This window comes from Oncorhynchus mykiss, chromosome 20 (genome assembly GCF_057628025.1).
Source record: "Oncorhynchus mykiss isolate SJ-2025 chromosome 20, ASM5762802v1, whole genome shotgun sequence".
In the NCBI taxonomy this organism is placed as follows: domain Eukaryota; kingdom Metazoa; phylum Chordata; class Actinopteri; order Salmoniformes; family Salmonidae; genus Oncorhynchus; species Oncorhynchus mykiss.
The window spans coordinates 16,937,446-16,963,213 of record NC_143041.1 but is presented as its reverse complement, the minus strand read 5'-3'; the positions used below and the strand labels follow the sequence as shown (position 1 = coordinate 16,963,213).

Here is a 25,768-nt window from a genome sequence, read left to right as displayed (position 1 = left end):
CACTAGTCCCATCGATGTGGATGGGGGTGTGCTCGCCCCTCCATTTCCTGTAATCCACAATCAGCTCTTTTGTCTTGTTGATGTTGAGGGACAGGTCTCTAACCTACCTACAGTGGTGTAAAGTACTTAAGTTAAAATGCTTCAAAATACAACTTAAGTAGTTTTTGGGGGTATCTATACTTTCTTTTACTATTTATATTTTTGACAGCTTTTACTTTAATGTCACTACATTCCTAAAGAAAATAATGTACTTTTTACTCCATACATTTTACCTGACACCCAAAAGTACTCGCTGTATTTTGAATGCTTAGCAGGAAAGGAAAATGGTCCAATTCACAGATTTATCAAGAGAACACGTGGTCATCCCTGCAGCCTCTGATCTGGCGGACTCACTAAACACAAATGTATCTTTTGTACATGATGTTTGTGTGTGCCCCTGGTTATCTGTTCATTTTAAAAACAATAAAATTGTGCCGTCTGCTTTGCTTAATATAAGGAATTTTAAATTATTCATACTTTTACTTGTATATGTATATTTAGAGCAAAATCATTTTAGTATTTTACTCATGTGATATTTTACTGGGTGACTTTCACTTTTACTTGAGTAACTTTCTATTAAAGGTATCTATACTTTTGCTCAAGTATGACAATTGGGTACTTTTTCCACCACTGCCTCCCTATAGGCTACCTCATCGTTGTCAGTGATCAGACCTACCACCGTCGTGTTGTCAGCAAACTTGATGATGGTGTTGGAGTCCTGCACAGCCACAAAGTTGTGGGTGAACAGGGAGTACAGTAGGGGACTAAGCACAAACACCTAAGTGGCCCCCCTATTGATGGTCAGTGTGGCGGATGTGTTGTTTTCTACCATCACTGCCTGCGGGTGGAACATCAGGAAGTCCACGATCCAGTTGCAGAGGGAGCTGTTCAGTCCCAATGGTCCTGAGCTTGGAAATGAGCTTGGAGGGGACTATGGTGTTGAATGCTGAGCTGTAGTCAATGAACAGCATTCTTACATAGGTATTCCTTTTGTCCGGGTGGGTGAATGCAGTGTGGAGTGCAGTAGAGATTGTGTCATCTGTGGATCTGTTGGGGTGGTAAGCAAATTGGAGTCGGTCGAGGGTATCCGATAATCTAATTGATGTGAGCCATGACCAGCCTTTCAAAGCATTTCATGGCTATAGATGTGAGTGCTACGGGGCGATAATCATTTAGGCAGGTTACCTGCCATCTTGGGCACAGGGACTTTGGTGGTCTGTTTGAAACAAGTCGTTATTACAGACCATGTCAGGGATTGATTGAAAATGTAATTGAAGACACTTGTCAGTTTGTCAGCGCATGCTCAGAGTACGCGTCCTGGTATTCCGTCTGGCCCCTCGGCCTTGGGAATGTTGACCTGTTTACAGAGAGCGAAATCATACAGTTGTCTGGAACAGCTGGGGTTCTCATGCATGGTTCAGTGTTCCTTGCCTCAAAGCCACATCCATCGAGCATCAGAACCGGCGTAGTAGGATTTGATCTTAGTCCTGATCTTAGTCCTGCTTTGCCTGTTTGATGGCTTGTCAGAGGTCATAGCGGGATTTCTTATAAGTGTCTGGATTAGTGTCCCACTCCTTCAAACAGGCAGCTTTAGCCATTAGCTCAGTGCGGATGCTGCATGTAATTGGTAGTCTTTAACAAATCTACTTTGAAACAAAAGTATACACCTCACACACATGGTTATGGGCTTAAAAAAGTAAGACATCTGTACCATGTCAGATATAGAGTTAAAATGTATAACATTTTGAGTTTGCATCTCAATAGTACACTTTCTATACATCACAGAAGATTGAAATATAACGAAACTTTTTAACATAGAAACACCGGATTTTCGTCCCCCCAAAGAAATCTTTATAAATTATGAAATTATGAAAAATATTAATAACATTCCGCCCATGAAGCCAAAGAGGGCACTTTTGGTCATTGACTGCAGAAAAAGGCTACTGAAGCCATTGAATTATGTGGTAAACTCCTCAATGTTATTGGATGAGTCCCGGAACATATTCCAGTCTGTATGACCAAAACAATCCTGTAGCTTAGCATCCGCTTCATTGGACCACTTCCGTATTGAGCTTGTACTTCCAGTTTGCTTGTAAGCAGGAAGCAGGAGGATAGAGTTATGGTCTGATTTGCCAAAGAAAGGGCGAGGGAGGGCTTTCAATGCATTTCTGTGCACGTTGCTTCTAGTTGCACAGGTGACATGCTCATAAAAAATATATTTGGCAACCAGAAATGCCACCTCTGAATGATTATTTTCTTATTTCTTATGGCCCTATACAATTTGTTGAGTGAGGTATTAGTACCAGCATCGGTTTGTGGTGGTAAATAGACAGCTACGAGAAATGTAGATGAAAATTGTTGGTAAATAGTGTGGTCTGCAGCTTGAGGTACTCTACCTTAGGCGAGCAAGAACTCAAGAGTTCCTTAACATTAGAGACACGCCCCTCTTCCCTTCATCTTACCCGAGTCTACCGTTCCGGTCTTGACAATGCATAGAAAAAAAACTGAAAGATGTATGTCCTTGTTCTGCCACGACTGAGAAACATTGGATTTTTTGGGAGGGTCGGATCGATAGGATAGACTAGAAATGGAGCTCATCCAATTTCTTCTCAAGGGATTACATGTTCACCAACAGAGCAGAGGGAAATGGCAGTCTATTTGCTCGCTAATGTTCTCTGGTCAGGATGCTGGTTCGCCTGCATCTCTTTCGCTGCCGCTTCCTCTTTCGTGTCCTGGGGATTAGGGCCTGGCCCAGAGTATGCAGAAAGTCCATAGCTGCCGACTTGTTGAAGTACAAAATTACGTCCATATCGAAGTTAGTGTTCTGATGTCCAGACGCTATTTTTGGTCATAGGAAATTATGGCAGAGACATTATGTACAAAAAAACGTTAAGATCAGCGATAAAAACAACATAAAATAGCAGAATTGGTCAGCAGTCTGTAAGACGGCTGCTATCCATTGCAGCGCCATCTTAGACTCGATCCATAGTCTCATAATAATTACAATCTAGGCTGTAGAGTCTTTTCTCAGATTATAATCAACATTTTAGCTGATGGGGAGGGAAAGCACCATTCAAGAACAGTATCTTCTCAGTCGTGATAGTTTTTTCTTTTACATTTTCAACTGAACGTATGGTGTGATTCATTTGAAACCGAAATGGAAGCCACCCTAACGTAATGCTCTTGATTTGCACTGGTCTCACAGCACAAGGCTGAATGATGTTTACTGATTCTTAAACATTGTCTCAACATCATCGTGTTAATGTTAACTCACTCTACTCAAGGCACTTTTCCTAGATAGATTTTTGTGACAGTTGTTTTAGGTGATTTGCTGCCCTCCTATGTCCTGTGCATTAACAATACTGAACTCAATGGTGATCTGTGACAATAACAGCATATGTGACCTGGTGTTCAAGGTATTGAGCAAGTTAATGATTAGTGTTACTCTGTGATCTCTCGCAGCTCATTTAAACACTTGATTGGGGGCCTGGAAGATGTTTCAAACAAAGGCTATGAGGATGCAGGGGCCAAAGCCAAGTAAGTATCTTACTCTTTATACTCTTTATAAAGTACTGTACAACTCAAATGCATAACTGAATTTTGTTATGAACTATATCACTCCTTTGTATTGATGTATGCATCACACATGTAGTCGTGCACACACATGCACGCATGCGTGCACACACCTCAATTGCTCTAAACACTCCTTACACCTCTCTCAAAGTACATGAATGCACACACACACACACACACACACGCACACGCACACACACACACACACACACACACACGCACACGCACACGCACACGCACACGCACACACACACACAAATGTTTCAAACACACCTCATTACAGTAGTACCAAACTACCCCTGCTTTCCTCCACACACACTCCACCCCTCATTAACGCTGAACACCACTAGCCATTGCAAAACCTGTTTTTTCATGTTTTTTTTTTCTTGATTGTTGTGGATATATTCTGCTTGATGAGGTTCTAGTCTATGCATAAAATTAATTAGTGTCTCATTTGATCTGCTCATTTGATCTCAGCTGCACCGGCTTTCAGGAAAGAGAAACTTTATCCAACCCAATGGCTTTGTTACATATTGAATCCTACCCTAGTCCCCACCACAATTACTGAGCTCTGGGGTTTAGAATGCTTTCATGATTTACTGATTGGTGGGAATATGAGGAATGTGAATAATCCATCTGATAATAGTAATTCAGTTTTAGTTATTCTTCTTCAGTTTACATATTTAATTATAAAATACACATTGGTTTGTATTTCACTGACCTTAGAGCATATTTACAATTGTGGAATAAAACACCTCGTAGCTGGTTAGTAAGTAGGATCCTAATACATACTGATCTTGAAAACTGATCCTTGTACCAGCACATATGTGACTCACCACCTGGATTCAGTCTTATGTAACAACATTTGTAATTGTGTTTTTTACATTGGAAAAAGGTAGAGACTCAGAGCTACAAAATGGTATATCATACACTGCATTTTAGGAACAATGGGAAAGTAATTCTGCTTTGAAAGTTGATACACTTATATACTCACTTTTGAGAAAATGGCCTTTGAATGATTTGGTATCTAGTGAAGAGCTCTTATTTGTCTACACCCATTCAGCATCATTCACACCCTCTTAAGCTTTAGCCCCACCCTGTTTCGCTCTCGGAGCGCACACTTGACGCTCTGGCCGATGATTTGTTTACCTCTGGATAACATGAAAACAGCCTAACCAGCTCTGCTGGCAACAATTTCATTACGCTTTTTTTGCAGACGTTTACTGACACTGGCCATATTCAACAGGTGTTGTACACACGTCACGTAACGTTCGCTAACGAGCCAGCCAGCTAATGTTAGTTAGTTAAACAACAATGAACGGTGCCAACAATGCCACAGTGCTGGTAGCTAACCAACCAGGTTCGATGTTAGCTAGCTAACATTAGGCTCTAACTAGAAAAGCAAATGGCTCTGGTAAACATATAATAATCTCAGTTTAGCTTGAAATGAAACCACTTTCTGTCAAAATTAGAAATGGGTAATATCTGAAAATGTAGCTAGCTAATGGACTATCTTACCTGTATACATCATCATGCATGATGGACGTTTCTCCCTGTCAGGAATGTCATACCACGGTTGCCCTTAATTTGAAGATGTAATCTCTTTAGCTATAATGCTCTAATTCCTCTGATTTCAAAACTTGATCCTCCAGAAAGTGGAGAGCAACACTTATGCAGCTCCACAGCACAATACATGGTTTTAAAGCCACATTCATCAGGATTACCAACACAGACTGACAAGCTCAAATAGACAGAAGCCATCTATATGGCAGACCAATCTGAACTCCTCCCTCGGCATGTCCAGCCCACTCATTATCTCAGCCAATCATGGCTAGTGGGAAGGTTGCTCACTTTTTCTGTGGCTTAACCAAGGCTCGTAATTTAACAATTTTATTCATATTTACAGATGGCATACAAGTTTGCTATTAAGGCACATGAAAGTTCAAATGTTTGAGAAGGCATTTCTGTCAAAAAAATGCATTTTAATAAAGAAAATGACTTGCGACATACGCTAGTTTCCTGAATCGGGTCACATATTATTCGCATAATGGAGTTTGTAAACATTCCACTGTCTGGTTTTTGCTGCTGAAGTATAGTACCAGTCAAAAGCTTGGACACACCTACTCATTCAAGGGTTTTTCATTATTTTTACTATTTTCTACATACATAGAATAATAGAGAAGACATCAAAACTATGAATTAACACATATGGAATCATGTAGTAACCAAAAAGGTGTTCAACAAATCAAAATATATTTTATATTTGAAATTCTTCAAATATGAGGACCTTTTTGGTGAGGACCTGCCTTACAACAGTCCTACAAGCCCTCAGTCCAGCCTCTCTCAGCCTATTGCGGACAGTCTGAGCACTGATGGAGGGATTGTGCGTTCCTGGAGTAACTCGGGCAGTTGTTGTTGCCATCCTGTACCTGTCCCGCAGGTGTGATGTTCGGATGTACCGATCCTGTGCAGGTGTTGTTACACGTGGTCTGCCACTGCGAGGATGATCAGCTGTCCGTGCTGTCTCCCTATAGCACTGTCTTAGGCATCGCACAGTACGGACATTGCAATTTATTACCCTGACCACATCTGCAGTCCTCATGCCTCCTTGCAGCATGCCTAAGGCACGTTCACGCATATGAGCAGGGACCCTGGCCATCTTTCTTTTGGTGTTTTTCAGAGTCAGTAGAAAGGCCTCTTAGTGTCCTAACTGTGACCTTAAATTGCCTTTAGTGTCTTAATGACCGTTCCACAGGTGCATGTTTATTGGTTTATGGTTCGTTGAACAAGCATGGGAAACAGTGTTTAAACCCTTTGCAATGAAGATCTGTGAAGTTATTATTATTTTTTATTTAATTGTCTTTGAAAGACAGGGTCTTGAAAAAGGGAAGTTTCTTTTTTTGCTGTGTTTAGGTACGGTGTGCATTGTACACTAACACCGCTTCCAGCTGCCCCCTGGTGGCGATTCAACATTTTTATTCAGATATTCAAATCCTTCTGCAGGATTATTTTCCTACTGCGACGATAAGGGGTCAAATTGTGATTCGACATCTGTATGTGTCATGCCCTCCATCTCCAGGGGCCTGTGTGTGTGTGTGTGTGTGTGTGTGTGTGTGTTTGCCCGCGTGTGTGTCAGGCAGCATATTTAATTTGACTAAATCTGTAATGTGGATGTACTGTAGATCCTAGTGTATTGTATCACATGCCTTATTCCTCTGCCATCTTCTGCATAACATCACAACAGGATTCATTATGAATGTACAATTAATTTGTATTGTAGGCTAAAGCACTCTCTGTATTGCCTTTCTACTGTCATTTGAAAATGTTGCAAGAGCCCCCTCTAATGTTTAGTGATCCTTACTACAGGAAATGCTTCGTTGATGTTTGAGCCTGTTCACAGTCACACATGGACAACTCTTGAATTGAGATATATTTTTATTGACAATGAAACAGGCCATAGACTAGTAACTAAGGAGATATATCAATGTGCTTACCCCTCAATATCCTTTTGTGATCCCTCTATCACTAGCAACTGTTGTTGTCATGGTATAGTAACAACAGTCACTTTTACCTTTGTGTGCATCTAGATGCACAATGTATTCACTATAGAGACAGACAGGCCTCTCATGCCTTCATCAGTCCTCTTGCATATCAATGGGCTGGAGTATAGAGAGCACGTAATTCACGGTTCGGTTGGGTCAATGAAATATACAAAACTCACAATAAGCTTTGTGCGTTGATCTTGTGGTTTCCACTTGTGTATGATTGACTTTTCAAGGATAGAGACCAGACTCTATTTGTGTCCTTGGGGTCTACTGACTTTCATTAGTTACTAAGAGACCTGTAGTTGTTAAAATGGGCTTTGTGTTGTTTCTGGGAAAACAAACTCTATTTGAGGTTTTCTGATTTATGAGGAGCACGAAAAAACGCCTAAAAATAAAGCCTTATCTGAAGGAAACAACAGGAGAGGAAATCTATAATTTCCTCGTTTTGGGGTCTGGAGTTACAATTTGCATTCGTGGTAGCAAGCGCTTCCCATGTTAAATAAGTGCAGTTCTCAATGATGTATTATGCTGTCTTGGTAACATTGACATCTACAGTAGAAACATGAATATGTCAACAAACTGATGTCAAGCTGCGGGTTGACAGATGTTCCTTGTTGAGTAATACACTCACTCCTACTCCAGCTCCAGCAATCCCATCAGTCAGCCCGCAGATCAGAATCCAGCCCGCAGATCAAGCCAGAAGGGCTTACTCTATGCAAAGGGAAGACTATATCCCCCACCATGGGGACACAATGTGCCCAGAGGCTGAAACTGTACAGTATCTTACACCCCAAGGGTCTCTCACACCAAAGGTGGCACCACAAGGGGGACTGGGAGGGCTGTAAGGACTTGGGTTCAGGCTGGTATCCCCTGCCCCACTACCTGCCTCCTCCGTGCCCCTAGGGTTCCCTATGTTCCCTGGCTGTAGGCTACTGTGCCTTCTCCCTGGTCTCCTTTCTTATTTTTCTGCCTACCTCGGCGAAACAGGGCCGATGTTTATAAACCTTAGAGGGTGGGAGAACTCCGGGCCAGCTGTTACAGCTAGGTCCCTGTAAACACATGTTTTTTTTTCGGTGGAAGACAGTCGGTAGAAAAAAAGTTTCCATCTAGAACCTTAAAGGTTCGGCTATCCCCGTAGGAGAACCCTTTGAAGAACCCTTTTTGGTTGCAGGTAGAACCCTTTTGGGTTTTACATGGACCTCAAAGGGTTATACATGGAACCAAAAAGGGTTATCCTATGGGGACAGCCGAAGAACCATTTTGGAATGATTTTTTCTAAATCTGATGTCACACAAAGCAATCTGGATGCAATTGATGTTGCTTGAAACAAAGTTGCATCTGGGTTGCTTCGCGTGTCACCCTCACAAAAATGCCTGCAACCTAGTTGTATTGGACCGCAAGAGATACAAATCTATCCTATTTCCTGCAACTGACTGAATGCAATGTCCAATCAATGAGCAGAAGAAAGTTGACATGACTCGTCATATCGTTCTGTAGTCATGTCAACACAGCTGTCAGTGCTGATATAAACTGTGACAGACGAGACATGGGAAACATAAATCAAAAATTCTAGACATCATGTCTAGTCATGGTTTATGTACATGGTCTGGCATTTTATAAGTGAACCCAGACCTTTCGCTGTACAGTTCCAACTGAAATGGTCCAACATGAACTGCACTAGCTAGCTAACTTATCTCGTTGCTAGCATGGGAAACTAACGCTAACCAGCTAGCTTAAGAAAAAAAAGAAATTCAAATAGGCAACGTTTTGGCTAGCTAGCTAAATTGTACATCCAGCATTTTGTCTATATCAATACTGTTACAATTACCAACCGGTTTGATAAACAAATTATTTATAAAACTATGATGTGATGTATGACAGGATTGGATGTTGCATGCAATTTCAATTGTGTTTGAATTGCTTCATGTATCAGCAAATTTGCGTGAGATGATGTCATTTTCAATTTGCATTTGTAACAGAAATTTTGTCCAAATTGCTTCGTGTGACACAGTCTTAAGAGTGCAGGGCAGCCAGACCAGAAACGTTGACCTTGCAGTTTCCACTTGTGTGTGATTGACTTCTCAAGGATAGAGAGTTCTTAAACTCCTTTCAGTCTCCCTGTTTTGTTGTGGAGATGTGTCCTACTGTCTCTTGATTTTCATGAGCCTAATTAAACTTTTCATTATGTTTTCTTATTTCATAATTACATTCTTTATTAAGAGAGCGGTACAATTGTCTTCAAAAAAGTATCTGTAATGTTATTGGTAAATCCAATGGGTTTGTGACCTGTTGACTGCTGAAAGACTATATTGAGAGACACTTAGGCAAGAGGAGTTTATTTTTGTGTTTGGCCTTTAGTTCTAGCCTAGGCAGTTTCTCTTTGACAGCTCAAGAATAGTACCAGTGCATTCACAAGGTTATGCTTTGGAACAATGACAGGAAACCACATATTGTAAATGCTGCACTTCCAAATAAGGAATAGGCAACTTTAAATGGATATAGTGTGGCCTCTCATTAGGCTGAATATTATGTGTCGCTCATACTTTTGCATAAAAGTTAGCATTTGGCCCATTTTGGAGGATCAACAGAATTTATATTGCAAAACAATTAGACAAAAAATGTGCAATGCATGATTTGTCCGAGATGTTAGGTTTTAGATACTCCTACATTGACCGTGTTCAACCTAAAAGACAACCATACTTGAATGTTATCCCGGTTCTTGTGGACATGAGTTATGGGAAGCGAGCTCTCCCACAGATCACCAGTTGCCATTACTGCCATATGACTGGCAGGGAACAAAGATGAGATTGATGGCAGGTCAGCGCTGTAGTAAAGCATTTATGTTTGACTGTTAGACCTCGTGCTTCGCTCTGAGAATGGAACCAGGAACCAGAAGCATCCCAAGGCCATGACATTTACGGCTACACGATCACAACAGAACTGCACATATATGGAGCTGTATTAGCTGTACAGTAGTCATTTAATGGTGGCAAAGCTGCAACATGTAACTTTTTGGTGACCCAACCAAATTCACATAGAAATATGAGCTATAGATCTGTCCTTCCCATTGAAAGCAAGTCTAAGAAGCGGTAGATCTTCTATGTGGGCTATTCCTATGCTTCCCGTTCGTAAGTTTTGTTTTTGCGTCGTTGACTTTCAGTTTTGTACACCAGCTTCAAACAGCTGAAAATACAATATTTTTTGGTAAGGAAAATATATTTCACAGTGGTTTAGATGGTACAGTCTCTAGTCTAGACTATTCGTGCTTTGTTTTGTCACATAAACTGACATTAAAACTATTAGAACTTTAGCAAATCAGGGAATGGCGGAGCGATTTCCGCATAGTGCAGCTTTAATATGAGTTTAATAGAAAATTGGGCAAATGAAATTGAAGGTACAATTACGAGTACATGGTTCGAGTCAAATAGTTTAAGATCATCAGAAGTTCACAGCATCAAAGGATAGACGATTAAAATATAAGATGCAAGGTAGCCTAAATGAAGGAAACACAATGAGACAAGGATAACACCAAGTTGAACTGACCTAGGCTTGACTTGTCAGGTCTTCAGGTCAAGGGGACATAATCGTGTCAAATTGCTGCATTGTGCATTAACACCTGGTAGCCCACTTCTATCGGGATATTTTTTGGTTATCTCTGCCCCTGTGGTGGCTGTATTGTGAAACAGGTGGGGGGTCAAACCCCTATGGGTCGGTCTTAGTTGTGCATTGACCCCTGAGGTGAGCGGCCTCATCCAGCCCCAGGTTGGGACTTAGCAGATATTTTGACAGCTGCCACGGCAGCAATAGTGCAGATATTGGAAGTAGTCATGTCAGAATGTGACTGTTTTGCCGTGAGTACGCTTTTCAGCAGCAGCTCTGGTATTTTGAGGGGCCGGGGGCGTAGCCGAGAGAAATTTGATCGGATGGTAAGGATTTTTTTTCAACCCAAATGTTTTATATAAGTGTGTCTCATAACAGGACATTGTGTAGCTATAGTATCCATTATCCATACGGTGCAATGTTGTGGTTTGAAGACACATATTTTCTAGTACTTTTCTAGCCTACAATGCCTACAAGCATTGTAGGCTACATGGCGTTGTGTATAGGCTTGTACACTTACATAAGAAAGTCACTTGACATAAGTCAGTAGGCTACTAATGCCTCACATGGGCTGTGAAACAAAATACATAAGGTTTAAGTGTCTAGAACTCGATCTGATTTTTACATTCACAGTCCTGCTTCATGAGAAGGTCACTGTTAACCTAAACGTCCTAAATGCTTCTCAGAGTCATGGGCTACCCTAGGACAAACGAATGGGATTGAAGAATGACCTAGTGGAAAATCACCACACCGCTGAGGCCTCTGACAGTCTGGTCTACTGGAGGCATCATTCAGCATAGCTTCTGTCAGCAGCTCACCAATTACATCATGTGACACCCCATCCGTAAACTTTTTCCTCTTAAGGCCTCGAGAGAGTTGATTGGTTTGGAAATGGACTCCACGACAAGTCCGAGGGCCACAAATGAGGGGGTGGGGGAGATGTGTGTTTAAGCCGTTACTATAGAATCAGAAAACAAAAACACTAGGCTATACACTCAACAATTACGAATAGGACACATTAGAACTGTAAAAAAATACAATTTACATGAGTTGAGCATTTATATAGACATTGACTAGATCTTTGGTCTTGTAAAAGTTTATTATTATTGTGTGGCATTTAGTAAAGTCTTTACACCCGTCTACACAGTCATAGTTGAGAGTAGACCTATAAACCCTGAACCTATGGTTCGTCCTAATACGTAGGACTTCAACGGTGGGCCACCAGACTTCAGTCCGATGGGGGATCAGCTGATGTGCGTTTGGTAATGTGACTTTGTGACTTTGGCCTCAGTCAAGGCTTAGTCGATGCGGTTCTTTGCTCCCTGACAGTCCCCCATAATGGTCCTCTCTGATTGGCTGGTGTCAGTTTCTACGCACTGCCAGAAAGCATTAAGGTGACAGACGTGGCTAGTAGCAACACCCCTCTCCCCGTCTTTGGGGACTCACGTCCCACCAGCATAGTGTGATGCAGTGGGGTAAGATCTGTGATAAAGAGGGTGTGCTGTGAGTTCGTACTACTAAAATGACATGGGTGCTTCCTGTTTTGTTCACCTCAAACTCACATTGAAGATGGCCGATAATTCTCAGCATATGGGACAGATGATGCAGACACTCAGTTACATGTCCCAACACAGATTCTGGGGGATCACTCAGTAGCTCAGATGTCTGGGAAACAACCTGATAGCCTTGTTCACAGGATATTTTCAGGCCTGCTTATCTGTCAGATTTTCCATACAACCATACAGGATTATTATATTCACTCATTCACCAATTAGCTGAATTGAATACCATCCTTCATGGCTGTAGTTAACAGGGAATCAGTAAAATGACACTCTCCACTTCAGCTCAGTGAGGGACCAAATCCTGTCCATAATGGTTCTTTAATATGGAGGTGTGATCTGCATTCCAAGTTTTATAAGTGAGGTGTAAGGCCTTGCAGATGATGGGAGGCTCAGTTTGGCAGTATGGCAGGGGTGTGAGAGCTATGCTAACTGGGTGAACCTCAAGCAATGTCCAAATGCTATTAATACCAGTGGGATCAGCCAGGCAGTATTTGTAGTCACTGGTACTTGGAGGCGAGTACACTTGGCTTTTTGTTTTGACACGGACACCCACCTTAGTCGCTGTCCTGCAGTCTGGATTCAAGGCTTTAGTCTCTCCCTACCTTGTGGTCTAAGTGGACGTACTGTAAAGTTCATTCATTGGCTGTCTGCAGAGTTGTTTCAGTGTTGGATTGATCTTTCTTGGATTGAACTTTTAGAAGGTTACCTCTACCTGAACGCCTGTTTATTTTCTATGTTTTGTTTGCAAAAACTCTGGGTGGTTTCTTCAAAGCAAGGATTTCTACCTTGAGGGTTGTAATTGCTGGACTCGGAACTCAACACACCCAGAGGACTCTGAGAAAGCGTACTTGGACTGCGATACAACGCAGACACAATCTGAAGATCTGGCTAATTCACCAATCTTCCACACCCAGATAACACTATATTCGAATCCTCGAAATGTGAACTGGAAATGGCGCCTTAACTCCACTTTCGAGAAAGAACTCTTACAGATGCTGTGTAGAAAGTGTTGGTGAGGCAACAGATCAACAACTGTGTCTTGCAAGGCACATACTTCCGTTCTATTGACCATATTATTGACTATTATCAGAGGGCTCCAATTGATTGATTGTTTTTCACTACTTGGTCAGACCACGGTGTGGACAAGATGCGTGAGTTGATCTTACCTATCCCAGTGCGGAAAGAGAGGGAGCGCCAGAACAGTCTCCCGGCTCCCTCCCCGTCATTGTCATTACTTATCACCTCCTACTCCATCCAGACTTCTAAGAAGTTTCCCTTTTTCCACTTCAAAAAATGTAGATACGAAGCGGAAAATGCCTTCTTCTGCAACCTGAAGCTGGTGGACTTCAACATCATTGACACGTTGGGGGTCGGAGGCTTCGGACGTGTGGAGCTGGTAGGATGTTTAAATAAAGTATGTACTGTTTGTCTGTATGTACTTATATGTTGATAACGTCTTTCTCTCTTTTGTACACTGTTTCACTCCCAGTCCCAATGTCTTGGCATACTGTATCAACTGGGTAGACTGAATAGTCAAGGTTGCCAATGGATGACAACGTCAGTTTTTCCATGGTGGTACACGATTACTGTAGTCGGGTGATTTCATTCTCTAGGGAAGGTCATTAGATGCAGACATCGTTGAATACCTTTTTTTTGGAGCTCTACATTTCCAGACAGTTCTCGAGACACATTGTCCTATTTCATTATAAACCATTGGAAGGGAATAAAGAGCAAAGATACGTTGAACTTAATTGGGAGATAAAGGACAGGGAGGATCAGTGGTCTTCTTGTCCTGTAACGGAGCGATCTCAGGTCAGGTAGCAAGAATGTCTTTGGGCTATTTGAAGTCACTTTCCACTATGAGGGGCAGAAGAGGTAATGGAGCCCTGCCATGTGACCCACAGTGTTACATAGCATAGGAGTTCTCTGAAACTTTCCAACTTCAGTCTGCTTGTAGTACAGGCCTAATAGAATTGTGAGATTAACTGCATCAAATCTAGGCCAAGACTTCAAGTATATCTAGTTGTAACGTTGATTGATTTATAATTACACACAAAACACACACATTATTTATATTTTGAATTAATATAATATAATATAAAAAACACTTTTGACTCATTGTACAGGTAACTGCCAAAATAAAGGAAACACCAACATAAAGCACTGTGCCACCATGAGCTGCCAGAACACCCCCTTATGCTCATTTGAATCCCCTCTACAAAGTCACTGAGATATCTTCTTTTAGCCATAGTATCCAAAATAATGGGCAACTGGCCATTTTTATGCATGACCCTAAGCAAGATGGGATGTTCATTGCTTAATTAACTCAGGAACCACATCTGTGTGGAAGCACCTGCCTTCAATATAATTTGTATCCCTCATTTACTCAAAAGTGTTTCCTTTATTTTGGCAGCTATCTGTATATTGCAATGCACAATTTGAATTGTATCAATAAAAATGAATATACACGTAAACTGAGACATAAAAAGACTCGAAAGCATGTAAACAGATAGGCAGAGCAAGTGAGGGTTGATCAAGTGAGTGCTAGAATGGAGCAATGCGGACCAGTGGGTCTCAGGGTTGCGGCAAAGGAAAAGCCCAGCAGCTCGGCCTAAAGAGGAATCCCCTGCCCTGTGCTATTTTCGGCACTGCGGCATCCTCAGTAGAAACGAGTGGCCTTTCGCCTGTCTCCAGTCATCGTGTTCACTGTAGTGCAATCCATTGCAAGACATCCCGGGGATCAAATGACCCCGGAAATGTAGGTGCTCCCTGACATAGGCAATGTGAAGAATGTCTGCTCCCAGTCAAACTATTTTCAGGTCCTCTGGAGTTACGAATAGACCCATGACTCATCTGCTATTACTGGGTCCCAGAACAAGTGTTAAAAATGGCTCAACTACGACTTGATCTGCACAGCCAGGACATGTTTACATCTTCACTTTTAGTGGTCGTTGACCTTGAGGTGCTCTATATCTTTTGTCTTTCGTCTGTGTCCTGCAGGTGCAGCTGAAAAGCGATGAGATCAAAACTTTTGCGATGAAGATCCTGAAGAAGAGGCACATCGTGGACACTCGGCAACAGGAGCACATCCGCTCCGAGAAGCAGATCATGCAGGAGGCCCACTCAGACTTCATCGTCAGGTAGCTACATACAGTGCCTTCAGAAAGTATTCACACCCCTTGACTTTGTCCACATTTGCTTGTGTTACAGCCTGAATTAAAAATAGATTAGATTGAGATTTTGTGTCACTTGCCTACACATAATACATCATGTCAAAGTGGAATTATGTTTTTAGATTTTTTTACAAATTGCCTTGAGTATGTTATGGAAAGCCTAAATAATGTTCAGGAGAAAAGAAGTCACATAATAAGTTGCATGGACTCACTGCATGGACTCACTGTGTGTGCAATTATAGTGTTTAACGTGATTTTTGAATGACAACATAATCTCTGTACCCCACACATACATCTGTACAGTTCCTCAATCGAGGAGTGTATTTCAAAGACAGATTCAACCACAAAGATCAGGGAGGTTTTTCGCATGGTGGTGACTGCATGATGTTGTAGGTATGCTTGTCGTCGGCAGGGATTCAAGTTTTTTAGGGAAGAAAATAAAACAGTATAAAGCTAAGCACAGACAAGATCCTCGAGGAAAACTTATTTCAGTCTGCTTTCCACAAGACCCTGGGAGACAAATTCACCTTCCGCAGGACAATAACCTAAAACGTGCTGAATACAACAGGTGTAGACTTTACTGTGAAATGCTTACTCACATGCCCTTTCCCAACAATACAGACTTAAAAAAGTATGACAAATGTATACAAATTTGCAAATAAGAAAAACTAAAGGCAATAGTAACACAAAAAAATTATGATAGCAAGGCTATATTCAAGGAGTACCGGTACCGAGTCAATGTACAGGGGTACGAGGTAGTTGAGGTAATACAGTATAAATGTGTACTGTAAGTAGGGGTAAAAGTGACTAGGCAATCAGGATAGATAATGTGTGTGTGTGTGTGTCAGTGTAGTATGTGTGTGTGTGTCAGTGTAGTATGTGTGAGTAGAGTCCAGTGTAGTATGTGTGAGTAGAGTCCAGTGAGTGTACATGGAGCCAGTGCAAAAAAATAGCATCAATGTAAATAGTCTGGGTAACCATTTCATTAGCTTTTTTCAGCAGTCTTATGGCTTTGGGGTATAACTGTCCAGGAGCCTTCTGGTCCCAGACTTGGCGCTCCGGTACCGCTGGCCATGCAGAAGCAGAGAGAACAGTCTATGACTTGGGTGGCTGGAGTCTTTTACAATTTGTAGGACCTTTCTCTGACACCACCTGGTATAGAGGTCTAGGATGGCAGGGAGCTTGCCCCCAGTGATGCACTGGGCCGTACGCATTACCCTCTGTAGCGCCTCTGTAGTTGCCATACCAAGCGGTGATGCAGCCATTCAAGCTTACAATGGTGAAACTGTAGAACTTTTTGAGGATCTGAGGGCTCATGCCAAATCTTTTCAGCCTCCGGAGGGGGAAGAGGCATTGTCATACCCTCTTCATGACTGTGTTGGTGTGTTTGGACCATGACAGGTCCTTAGTGATGTGGACACAGAGGGAACTTGAAGCTCTCGACCCGCTCCACTACATCCCTGTCGATGTGAATGTTAAATAGAATCATGTGTAAATATTGTACACTCCAGGGGTGCGAAGCTCTTAGAGACTTACCCAGAAATACTCACAGCTGTAATCTCTGCCAAAGGTGATTCTAACATGTATTGACTCAGGGGTTTGAATACTTATGTAAATTAGCTATTTCTGTATTTCATGTTCAATACATTTGCAAAAATGTTCACTTTATAATTATGGGGTATTGTGTGTAGAAAAAGGTATTCAGGCTGTAACAAAAAAACATGGAATAAGTCAAGGGGTATGAATACTTTCTGAAGGTATGCATACTTTTGGAAGGCACTGTATATGTAGAGATGTCAGATACTCGCTAGATGTAGAGATATCTCCGCCAGGTGCCTCTACTGACATCTCTTCCGATAGACTACTTCGTTATCCTCAAGAAAAGGACGCAATTTACAGTTGACATGTTCTCGATGTGCGTTTCAGGCTATATAGGACATTCAAAGATGCCAAGTATCTTTACATGTTGATGGAGGCTTGCCTTGGGGGAGAGCTCTGGACCATACTTAGGGACAGGTATGGGGAAATGCATCTCTCAACCAATTCACTTTCAAATGACACCATGTTGCCTTGCTTTCCCCTCTGCCTTCATCATTCTAAATGTTGTCTTCCACATTGCAGAGGTTCATTTGAAGACTCCACCACACGGTTCTACACAGCCTGCGTGGTGGAGGCCTTCGCTTACCTGCATTCCAAAGGGATCATCTACCGAGATCTCAAACCCGAGAACCTCATCCTGGATCACAGAGGCTATGCCAAGCTGGTGAGTGGACAGAGACCTGAGGACACCTTCACACCTGCAGTATCATAATATGGCTCAAGACCCACGGCAACTGCTGGAAAGGGTGTTCGGTCAATGAGATCTCATTGGCGCACTCCTGTCTCTTCACAGGTGGACTTTGGCTTTGCCAAGAAGATTGGGTTTGGGAAAAAGACATGGACTTTCTGCGGGACCCCGGAGTACGTGGCACCTGAGATCATCCTGAACAAGGGGCATGACATCTCCGCTGACTACTGGTCATTGGGAATCCTCATGTACGAACTCCTGACTGGAAGGTGAGGGAGGATGTTTGTGGATATGGCTGTAGGAGATTTTATTGTATATCCAATAGAATAAGTGACTGGGATCAGAAGGAATGCCTGCTCTGTCTCTCATACCTGCAACCCCACCCACATCTAGATGTAGGGTTAAAGTACCACATATTTGTTTTAAATGAATGCTCCTGCTTCTTCTTCAGCCCACCATTCTCAGGGCCAGATCCAATGAAGACATACAATATAATTCTGAGAGGAATCGACATGATTGAATTTCCAAAGAAGATTACCAAAAATGCTGCCAATTTGATTAAGAAACTATGCAGGGACAATCCTTCGGAAAGACTTGGAAACTTGAAAAATGGAGTCAAAGATATCCAAAAGCACAAGTAAGTCCATTAAGTACTTTACCCTGCCTGGCTAATGGCCATGATTGCACTTTAGACCGAGAAAAAAAACAACAGCAAAGATTTTTAAAAACAACAGAGTTATCTGTTTCTCTCTTTGAAACTCAGATGGTTTGAAGGCTTTAACTGGGAAGGGTTGAGGAAAGGAACCCTGACTCCTCCAATCATCCCTGAAGTAAGTAAAAAGATGTGTTGGTTTCATGTTAAAATGATGCATCTGAAGACCATGCCAGTGTTAGCATGACTTCCTTTATTAAAACCATTACCATTACCATTGCAATTAATCCAGCCCCTCCTCTTCTCTATCAGGTCTCGTCTTCAACTGACACAAGCAACTTTGACAGTTTCCCAGAGGACAACGATGACCCTCCTCCAGATGACATGTCTGGCTGGGATACAGATTTTTAACACCACCCTCCATGTTGTAGTAGCCTCTCCAGTAGCGCCCTAGTCTTGCCTCATAATTGACTTTTCTGGGGATGCCTTTCAAGGGTTTGGCAGCAGAGAACAGAGAGACAGACAGGTGATGATGCTGTGAACGGACAGTGACAGTGAATGGGGCAGTCGTACCGCTTTGGGTCACCAAGATGCCTTCACCAATGTTGCTCCACTCTCCTCCGAGGTGGCATTGGGACTAATGTTTTAGAACAACAAAAGTCTCTCACCATCATCGTCAACCATGCCACCCCCACTGGATCCCCTCATGGAGAGGTTTTTGATTTATTCTTGTCACACATTTGTATATTTAGGTTTATGTATTTGTTGTGGCTGTTAGCACTTACAATACCAGTGTTTTCAGTGATTACTTGTGATACTGAGTGGGTTGGGACTGAGAGGGAGAGATTCCTGCTCACTGTTGTAGCATTTATGGACCACAATTCCAACGGGGGGGTTGACTCTTTTAAACACTTGTCATCAATAATCAAAATGTTATTTTTTACAAGTTCCTTTGTATCATATTATACATTTGGATGTTACACATGATTACAACACATAAAGATGATATATTGTCTATTATGCATACTGTATTCCATTGGGAAAAAAACACACACACACGCCACTTTCAATTACACACATGTAATTACACTATTTATAAGCGCAAAGTTGTTTGGTTGATAAAAACTACTTGGGCCTTCCCTTCACCGTTCAAATATTTTCTAAAGCCCTACAGTGTTAAGAAATTGCAAGGACATATTGGAATTTTCTATTTATTAACATTTAGTTATTTATTAAAGGTCACATGCAGCCGTTTTTTACAATCTCAATATCAAATCATTTCTGGGTAACAATTACCTTACTCTGGTTGTTTTAAATTAAAATTGTAAAAAAAATAATAAAAATAGCAAATTAGCAAAGCTCATATTCTCAAGCAAGAACTTCAGCTAGGACTGTCTGGGAGTGGTCTGAGTGGGGAGGGGAAAACTGAAAACTAGCTCATATTGGGAGAGAGACCAATAAGACAGTTACAAACCTATTAACTAAATTACCACCTAGTGATGTCACCAGGCATGCCAAAACTCCATCCCACTTGAACAGGCTGAAATTTCAGTAGATATTTTCAAACAGCTCTTACACTAAAAGGGCATTACCGTCATTTTCACAATTTCACTGTATTATTAAACCTAATAGTGCGGAAATATATATTTTAAAAAGGGGGTGGGGGGTGGGGGGGGGGGGGATTCTACTAAGCTATATGGAATTGTTTTAAGAAGGTCACACCAAGGATCATTTAGCTATTTGATTTAGAATTTTAAGACCCCTTGCAGTATATAAAAATATAGAATCATTGATTAAACATGTTATTTGGCCTTACTGCTATTAGCCCATTACAAACGCATTGAATAACAGATTCACTACAGGAACAACAGATAGCCCGCCCCCAAAAATAAATTCTAAAGGAAGTTTGTTCTGAAGTGTCTATCCTATAACTGAGAGATATGAGAGATACAATAATTATTCTTTAAACATGTATTTAACCCCATATTTTTGGCACTAAACAGTCTACATAAACACAGTACTTCCATTATTATTATTTATTATTTTTTACTGGTACCAGGGACCTTCAAACAAGTCTTGTGATTCCTGTGGGCATCCTCGAGAGTCTCATATTTCCATAGAGGGGTTATAATAGTTTGTAGGCCAAACCATTCGGACCCTACAGACGATTTTGTGAGCAGACCGATTTTTGGGATGTCTCATGGTCTGACAAACATAGCTCTAGCTCTGTGACCTTTCAGCAGATGAGTGCGACATATGCGTCTCAAGCCACATGATGAAGCAGATGAGGTGGATTGAGACGCATCCGATGCAAAAAAAGAAAAACCCAGATATCTCTAGTTTAAACATGACAGATTTTTTAATGGGGATTTTTGAATTATGCTAATTCGATTTCCCCGGGGGCTCGGAGATTGACCTTCGGGAGTGCAAAGGAAGGATCCAACAATTGAGTGGGGAAACAGCAAAGAACAGATTATACCACTAGAGGGCAAACTGGTACTTGTACAAAAACAGGCTTACCAGAGAGGGACACAGCAGGGGTTTTGTCTAGAAGGGACACAGCTTTTGTCAAAATGTACTTTTCGTTGTAGGTTTAGCAGAACTTACTCAGCATGTTAGGATAATTAACATAGCAGGTTAGGAGAATTAGGTTGAAGTTAAGAAAAGGGTTAGCTAAAAGGCTAAATAAATCTACTTTTGATGTCAACTTGACAAAAGCTGTATCCCATGTAAATGATGTCAATACACTGACAATTTAAAGGGAGGCAGCAAGTGGACTTTGATACATGTCTAAATACAATCAGTCTGTCATACAGAGATTATTCTGCTATTCACATGATTAATTTCCCATCAAAATGGACCTTGGAACATTAGAATTTCTAAATGAAAGGCAAGATGGCTGCTATTCTACAGGCCTCACATATATTACCATAATTTCTAACTTTTATATTGCGCTTGAAAACAAATTAATATTATTTATTTTAGGACCAGAAGTAAATATTTCTGTACATCAATATTAGTGCTGATTAAAAAATATATATATATGTATAAATAGGTTATACTTTTATTATTTAATTTGAATATTTGGGATATGTTTTGTCAAATTAAATCTCGACATATTTTCTCAAGCTTGAATGATCTTTTCATGTTATCACCATCATCCACTGAATTACTGAAGTCGCTCACCCCAGTTCTGAACATCATTACATCGCTTTTGGCATTATTGAAAGTGCCTTAAAATCGATGGCGTCCAAAAGATATCTTCAATATTTGTTTTAATGCTGCATGACAAGATCAAACAACTTAACCGGTCGTCATTACTTGGCTTGCTGCTTTTTTTATGGTCCATCTATTTATATGCCGTTTTCTTACAATAAAATGTAACTTTCAATCAATATGAAAGATGATGCTCCTCATTTCATTTGGTGAAGCTGTTCTCTGGTTACTTACTCCCCGATCTGTGCTGGTATTTTGTACTGGGTCGGTCACTACAAGGCAGCTTATTTGATAGAATTACATGTTCAATACACTGTTATTACTTATTTTGATAACCACTCTGACCACAGGAGGGAGCTTTCAGAACACCTGACCCTCCAGGCGAAAGATTACCTTATCTAACTAAACTATAAAGTACATTTTCTGCCCGTTTATTATTTAAGTCGAACACAAACGGATTGTGTGTTTGTTTAACACTTTAGGGACATGGGCTAACTAGTGAGGGTCTATTGTAGCATGAATGGATTAGGCCGCAACCAGGTATTTCAAAACAGACCTGGCATCCTACCAAATTAATTTGCTGAGTAACCGAAAAAAGTCTGTTAAAACCCGCTAAAAGCCGAGCAAACGGACTGTTTGTAAAAACGCCATAGCTGCCGGAGTCTGATTAAGACATGGGGGTTCAGGACTGTTTGATCTGTCCTCATCAAAGGGGCCTTCACACAAGCTTCATTTTACACCACTGTAGGCTTTGGATGTACAATTAAAACAAAGCCTAAAGACCAACGAATCGGGATGAATGCTGCCAATTGACGTTAAATGAAGTGTATTGAACGTTTGTCTTGTGGTGGCCTATTAAAGCCTAACTAACCTTTGTCAACAACATCAAAGCCATTTATTTCAGAGGCTTTGCCTAGGCTATTTGGCAAACATGCACTTTGAAACGGTTAAATCGTATTTTGTTCCTGAATACTACACTCAATTATCTAGTTCGGTTATTTAGGCTATGGTTAAGATTTGAAAAATATTTTAATCACTTTAAAATACAACTTTAATATATGTTTGTATTTTATTCAATCATGATATAAGTCCCTATAGTATTTGAAAGATGTTGTTTTGGGATATTGCAAATATTTTTCTAATCCACTATTCCTAATTTAAGAGCAGGCTAGTTTTAAAAACTGGACAGGCTTTCTTTCATAACCCGATATCAAGCAACAGTTTTTACAATTCTCTATACAGATGTATTGAAACTTAATTATCATACCACAATGTTGGAATTTGCACAATAGGCTACATCATCACGAGAGGTGCTGTAGGGGTAATTATGCTGACAACAGCTTTATCTGAGGGGAAGGGAATATGGCTACTTCTGTGTCTAATTGTTTTACAGGCTACATAAGAAATTCAGAGAGACCGATGTGAAAGAGAGACTGATGTGAATCATTTATCGCGGGGTGCCAACCAACCCATATTTATAAGTAATTCAGTAAACTTTTCATTCTCCACGATTTGCATATTCCCCTTTGATCCCCGCCACTTTTTTTTCAAATCAAGTGCATTTCAAAGTTCTTCCATTACAATTACGGATCAAATGCCGCTAATGGGGAGTAAATGTCTTTAATGATCACCCATTAGAAAACCACGGGGCGCCTGGGGTCAGCAAGAGCAACTATTTGCAGAGGCATTTGATGACCTCTGATAGACCTCCGTTATAAAAAGGTATAAACATTTATTAACAGTAGGCTTACAACGAAAAACTACTCAATATACACAATGTAGCCCCCATTATGTTCATCATCTCGAAATACCGATTTAAGTGCAACCAGTGACACCTTTCTGGGATAAAATAGGCAGCAAATGTCCAGTGTTATCAATAAATGTGACCAGATGCTGATAACGTGCAACAAAATATGAGTCAAATGAAAGACTGTAGCTGCATAAGGGTAACGTGTCCATTAGAGGAAAAATGTGTCGGTGTGTCATCTCGTGACGAGTCAGTGACAGTCATTGTACACAAACATTCTTGACATGTTTTGGAATAGGATTCCCGGCCAATGGGTACTTGCTGTGGGATGCATCATGATTTGAGCCCTTTGAAATGTCATCCACCCCTTTGTTACACATGGCTGGGGGCGGGATGCAAACAACTCGGTATGTATAAATCTTGCATCAGGAATCCTAGGATTACAGTGGTAGTTTACTCCTCCTACTAGTACACCTATCTGCCCTCGAGTTGTAGGCTACTATTGCATCTTGGAATTGGTACCATTTGTACATACAACAACCATTTCTACAATGGCAATGATGCTGCCATTCGGTTGTTCCGCTGTCTTTTACATGCTGGTCGGATACTTTGATTCTGCATGCGCTGGATCCGTGCTTCTCAACTCAAATGCCATCAAGAACATTCCTTTATTGGCGGGTCTGAGTCACCCGATAAGCGCGAGCCCAGACGACTTTTCATTTGACAGCGGGGCCCAAAATATGGCAATTGATACCATACAGGTAAGCCCAGCATCAATTTGTCATAAAAGTTTACTATTTTATATTGATCAAAGTAGGCTATACACTGTGTTGAAATTGGAGGTTTAAAAATGGACCATAGATTCCCTCCGTTAAAATGAACAGTAAATTGGATACTATTCTAAAAGTTAAATGCATACATGAATCATCTACCTCTCTTCTTTCAGTCTTTGAGTTGCTCCACAGACGAGGAGTGCGGTGACCATGGTTTATGCTTTGTGTCCCGAGGCGCATGTCTCCCGTGCAAGAGGCGCAGGAAGCGCTGTATCCGGGACACGATGTGCTGCCCGGGCAACCAGTGCAGCAATGGTGAGTAGCCTACAAGTCCCAGCTCTTTCATGTTAAATTACACCGTCAAATCTGTTCAATAGAGCCTCAGAAGATGTGTCTGAAGCCACTCCTCGCTGCTTTGAACTTTTGAAGAGAAGTGTAGTCAGTTGAATGTAAGCAATTCAACACACTTGTTGAAAGGACTTAGTGTAATTTCAAGCACATCATCTCATGTTTGAACTTTTTGTTACCTTCCTAGGTGTGTGTTTACCCAGCGATCCTGACATGGTTCAGCACATCCGAACGGAGGACACAGTGCCACCCAGCAATACACAGGAGAAAAACTCTACAGTGGTACTGAACTCCAAGTTGCCCACGCAAGATCTTTCACAAACCCCAAAAGGTATGTAAACAAATCAGTTATGATGTTTACCGTGGCGAATGGACTCCGGGTGATATATGTCTTGTTATACACCAAGCCAACAATATGCTCATGTAGTTTACTTATTTGTTCAGGTCTGGAAGGAAAGCGCTGCCTGAGGTCTTCGGATTGCACAGAGGGACTTTGCTGCGCCCGTCACTTCTGGTCCAAGATCTGCAAGCCAGTGTTGAAAGATGGTCAGGTCTGCACCAAACACCAAAGGAAAGGCACACACGGTTTGGAGATATTTCAACGGTGTGACTGTGGAGACGGCTTGTCCTGCAGAACACAGGGAGGGGAGCACAACGGCAAGGCAACTCGAAGTCTGCACACTTGCCAAAGACATTGAATCAGCGGGAATCCGTGGGTTTCGGTAGCCTTTCAGAAAGTCTGGCTGGAGGACTGATGTGATTTCTGACAAGACCCGTTTTGTTTTGGTCTTCTGATTTTTGTCACTCAAAAATAGCAGAGTAGTTGTGATTGTTTCTCTATGGAACTTGAGATATATGATTGTTACGGTAAATTACTGTATTGTACATAACTTATAGATAATGGCACTTAATTATTTTTGGTCACAACAACTATTCGAGGAGAAGGTGCTCTCTCTATGCTGTTATCACATCATTGTAAATGTATTAACACTGTGATTTATACAACTTTATATAGATTCTGATATAAATTTATATTTTTATTTGAAATAAAGAGTGTTAAAATATTTAACTGTCTTATGAGATAATTTGCACAATATTGCATCAAATCAAATGTATCTATTAAAGCCCTTTTTGCATCAGCCAATGTCACAAAGTGCCATAGAGAAACCTAGAGAGGAACCAGGCTCTGAGGGGTGGCCAGTCCTCTTCTGGCTGTGCCGGGTGGAGATTATAACAGTACATGGTCAAGATGG

General features: G+C 41.2%; 2 protein-coding genes across 8 annotated transcripts in view; both read left to right on the top strand.

Moving 5' to 3' along the window:
• The window catches only part of LOC110498977 (cGMP-dependent protein kinase 1), a 167,479-nt gene extending 148,033 nt beyond the window's left edge, over positions 1–19,446 (top strand). For 3 of the 7 annotated variants that reach the window (XM_021575734.3, XM_021575732.3, XM_036955815.2), the window contains 9 exons: positions 3,502–3,576; positions 13,619–13,715; positions 15,320–15,459; positions 17,419–17,508; positions 17,614–17,755; positions 17,885–18,048; positions 18,231–18,416; positions 18,543–18,609; positions 18,744–19,446. In XM_021575734.3, coding sequence (XP_021431409.1) covers positions 3,502–3,576; positions 13,619–13,715; positions 15,320–15,459; positions 17,419–17,508; positions 17,614–17,755; positions 17,885–18,048; positions 18,231–18,416; positions 18,543–18,609; positions 18,744–18,842 — 1,060 coding nt within the window. In that variant the 3' untranslated portion in view covers positions 18,843–19,446. Of the gene's footprint in view, positions 1–3,501; positions 3,577–12,229; positions 13,734–15,319; positions 15,460–17,418; positions 17,509–17,613; positions 17,756–17,884; positions 18,049–18,230; positions 18,417–18,542; positions 18,610–18,743 lie in introns of those variants that run through there. The other 4 variants (XM_021575733.3, XM_021575730.3, XM_021575735.3 and 1 more) reach the window with 2 other exon arrangements.
• Positions 19,447–23,831: 4,385 nt separating this feature from the next.
• LOC110498976 (dickkopf-related protein 1-like) lies at positions 23,832–25,579 on the top strand. The gene is made up of 4 exons (XM_021575729.3): positions 23,832–24,155; positions 24,341–24,482; positions 24,703–24,846; positions 24,960–25,579. The coding sequence occupies exons 1-4, from the start codon at positions 23,946–23,948 to the stop codon at positions 25,211–25,213; spliced, it is 750 nt and encodes a 249-aa protein (XP_021431404.1). The 5' UTR covers positions 23,832–23,945; the 3' UTR covers positions 25,214–25,579.
• Positions 25,580–25,768: the final 189 nt, after the last annotated feature.

Bases quoted from the DNA above. Each gene is read 5' to 3' on its own strand.
- LOC110498976 (XM_021575729.3), top strand. From the start codon at position 23,946: ATGGCAATGATGCTGCCATTCGGTTGTTCCGCTGTCTTTTACATGCTG. The intron at 24,483-24,702 runs GTGAGTAGCCTA...TTACCTTCCTAG, and splicing joins GGGCAACCAGTGCAGCAATG to GTGTGTGTTTACCCAGCGAT. The intron at 24,847-24,959 runs GTATGTAAACAA...TTATTTGTTCAG, and splicing joins TCTTTCACAAACCCCAAAAG to GTCTGGAAGGAAAGCGCTGC.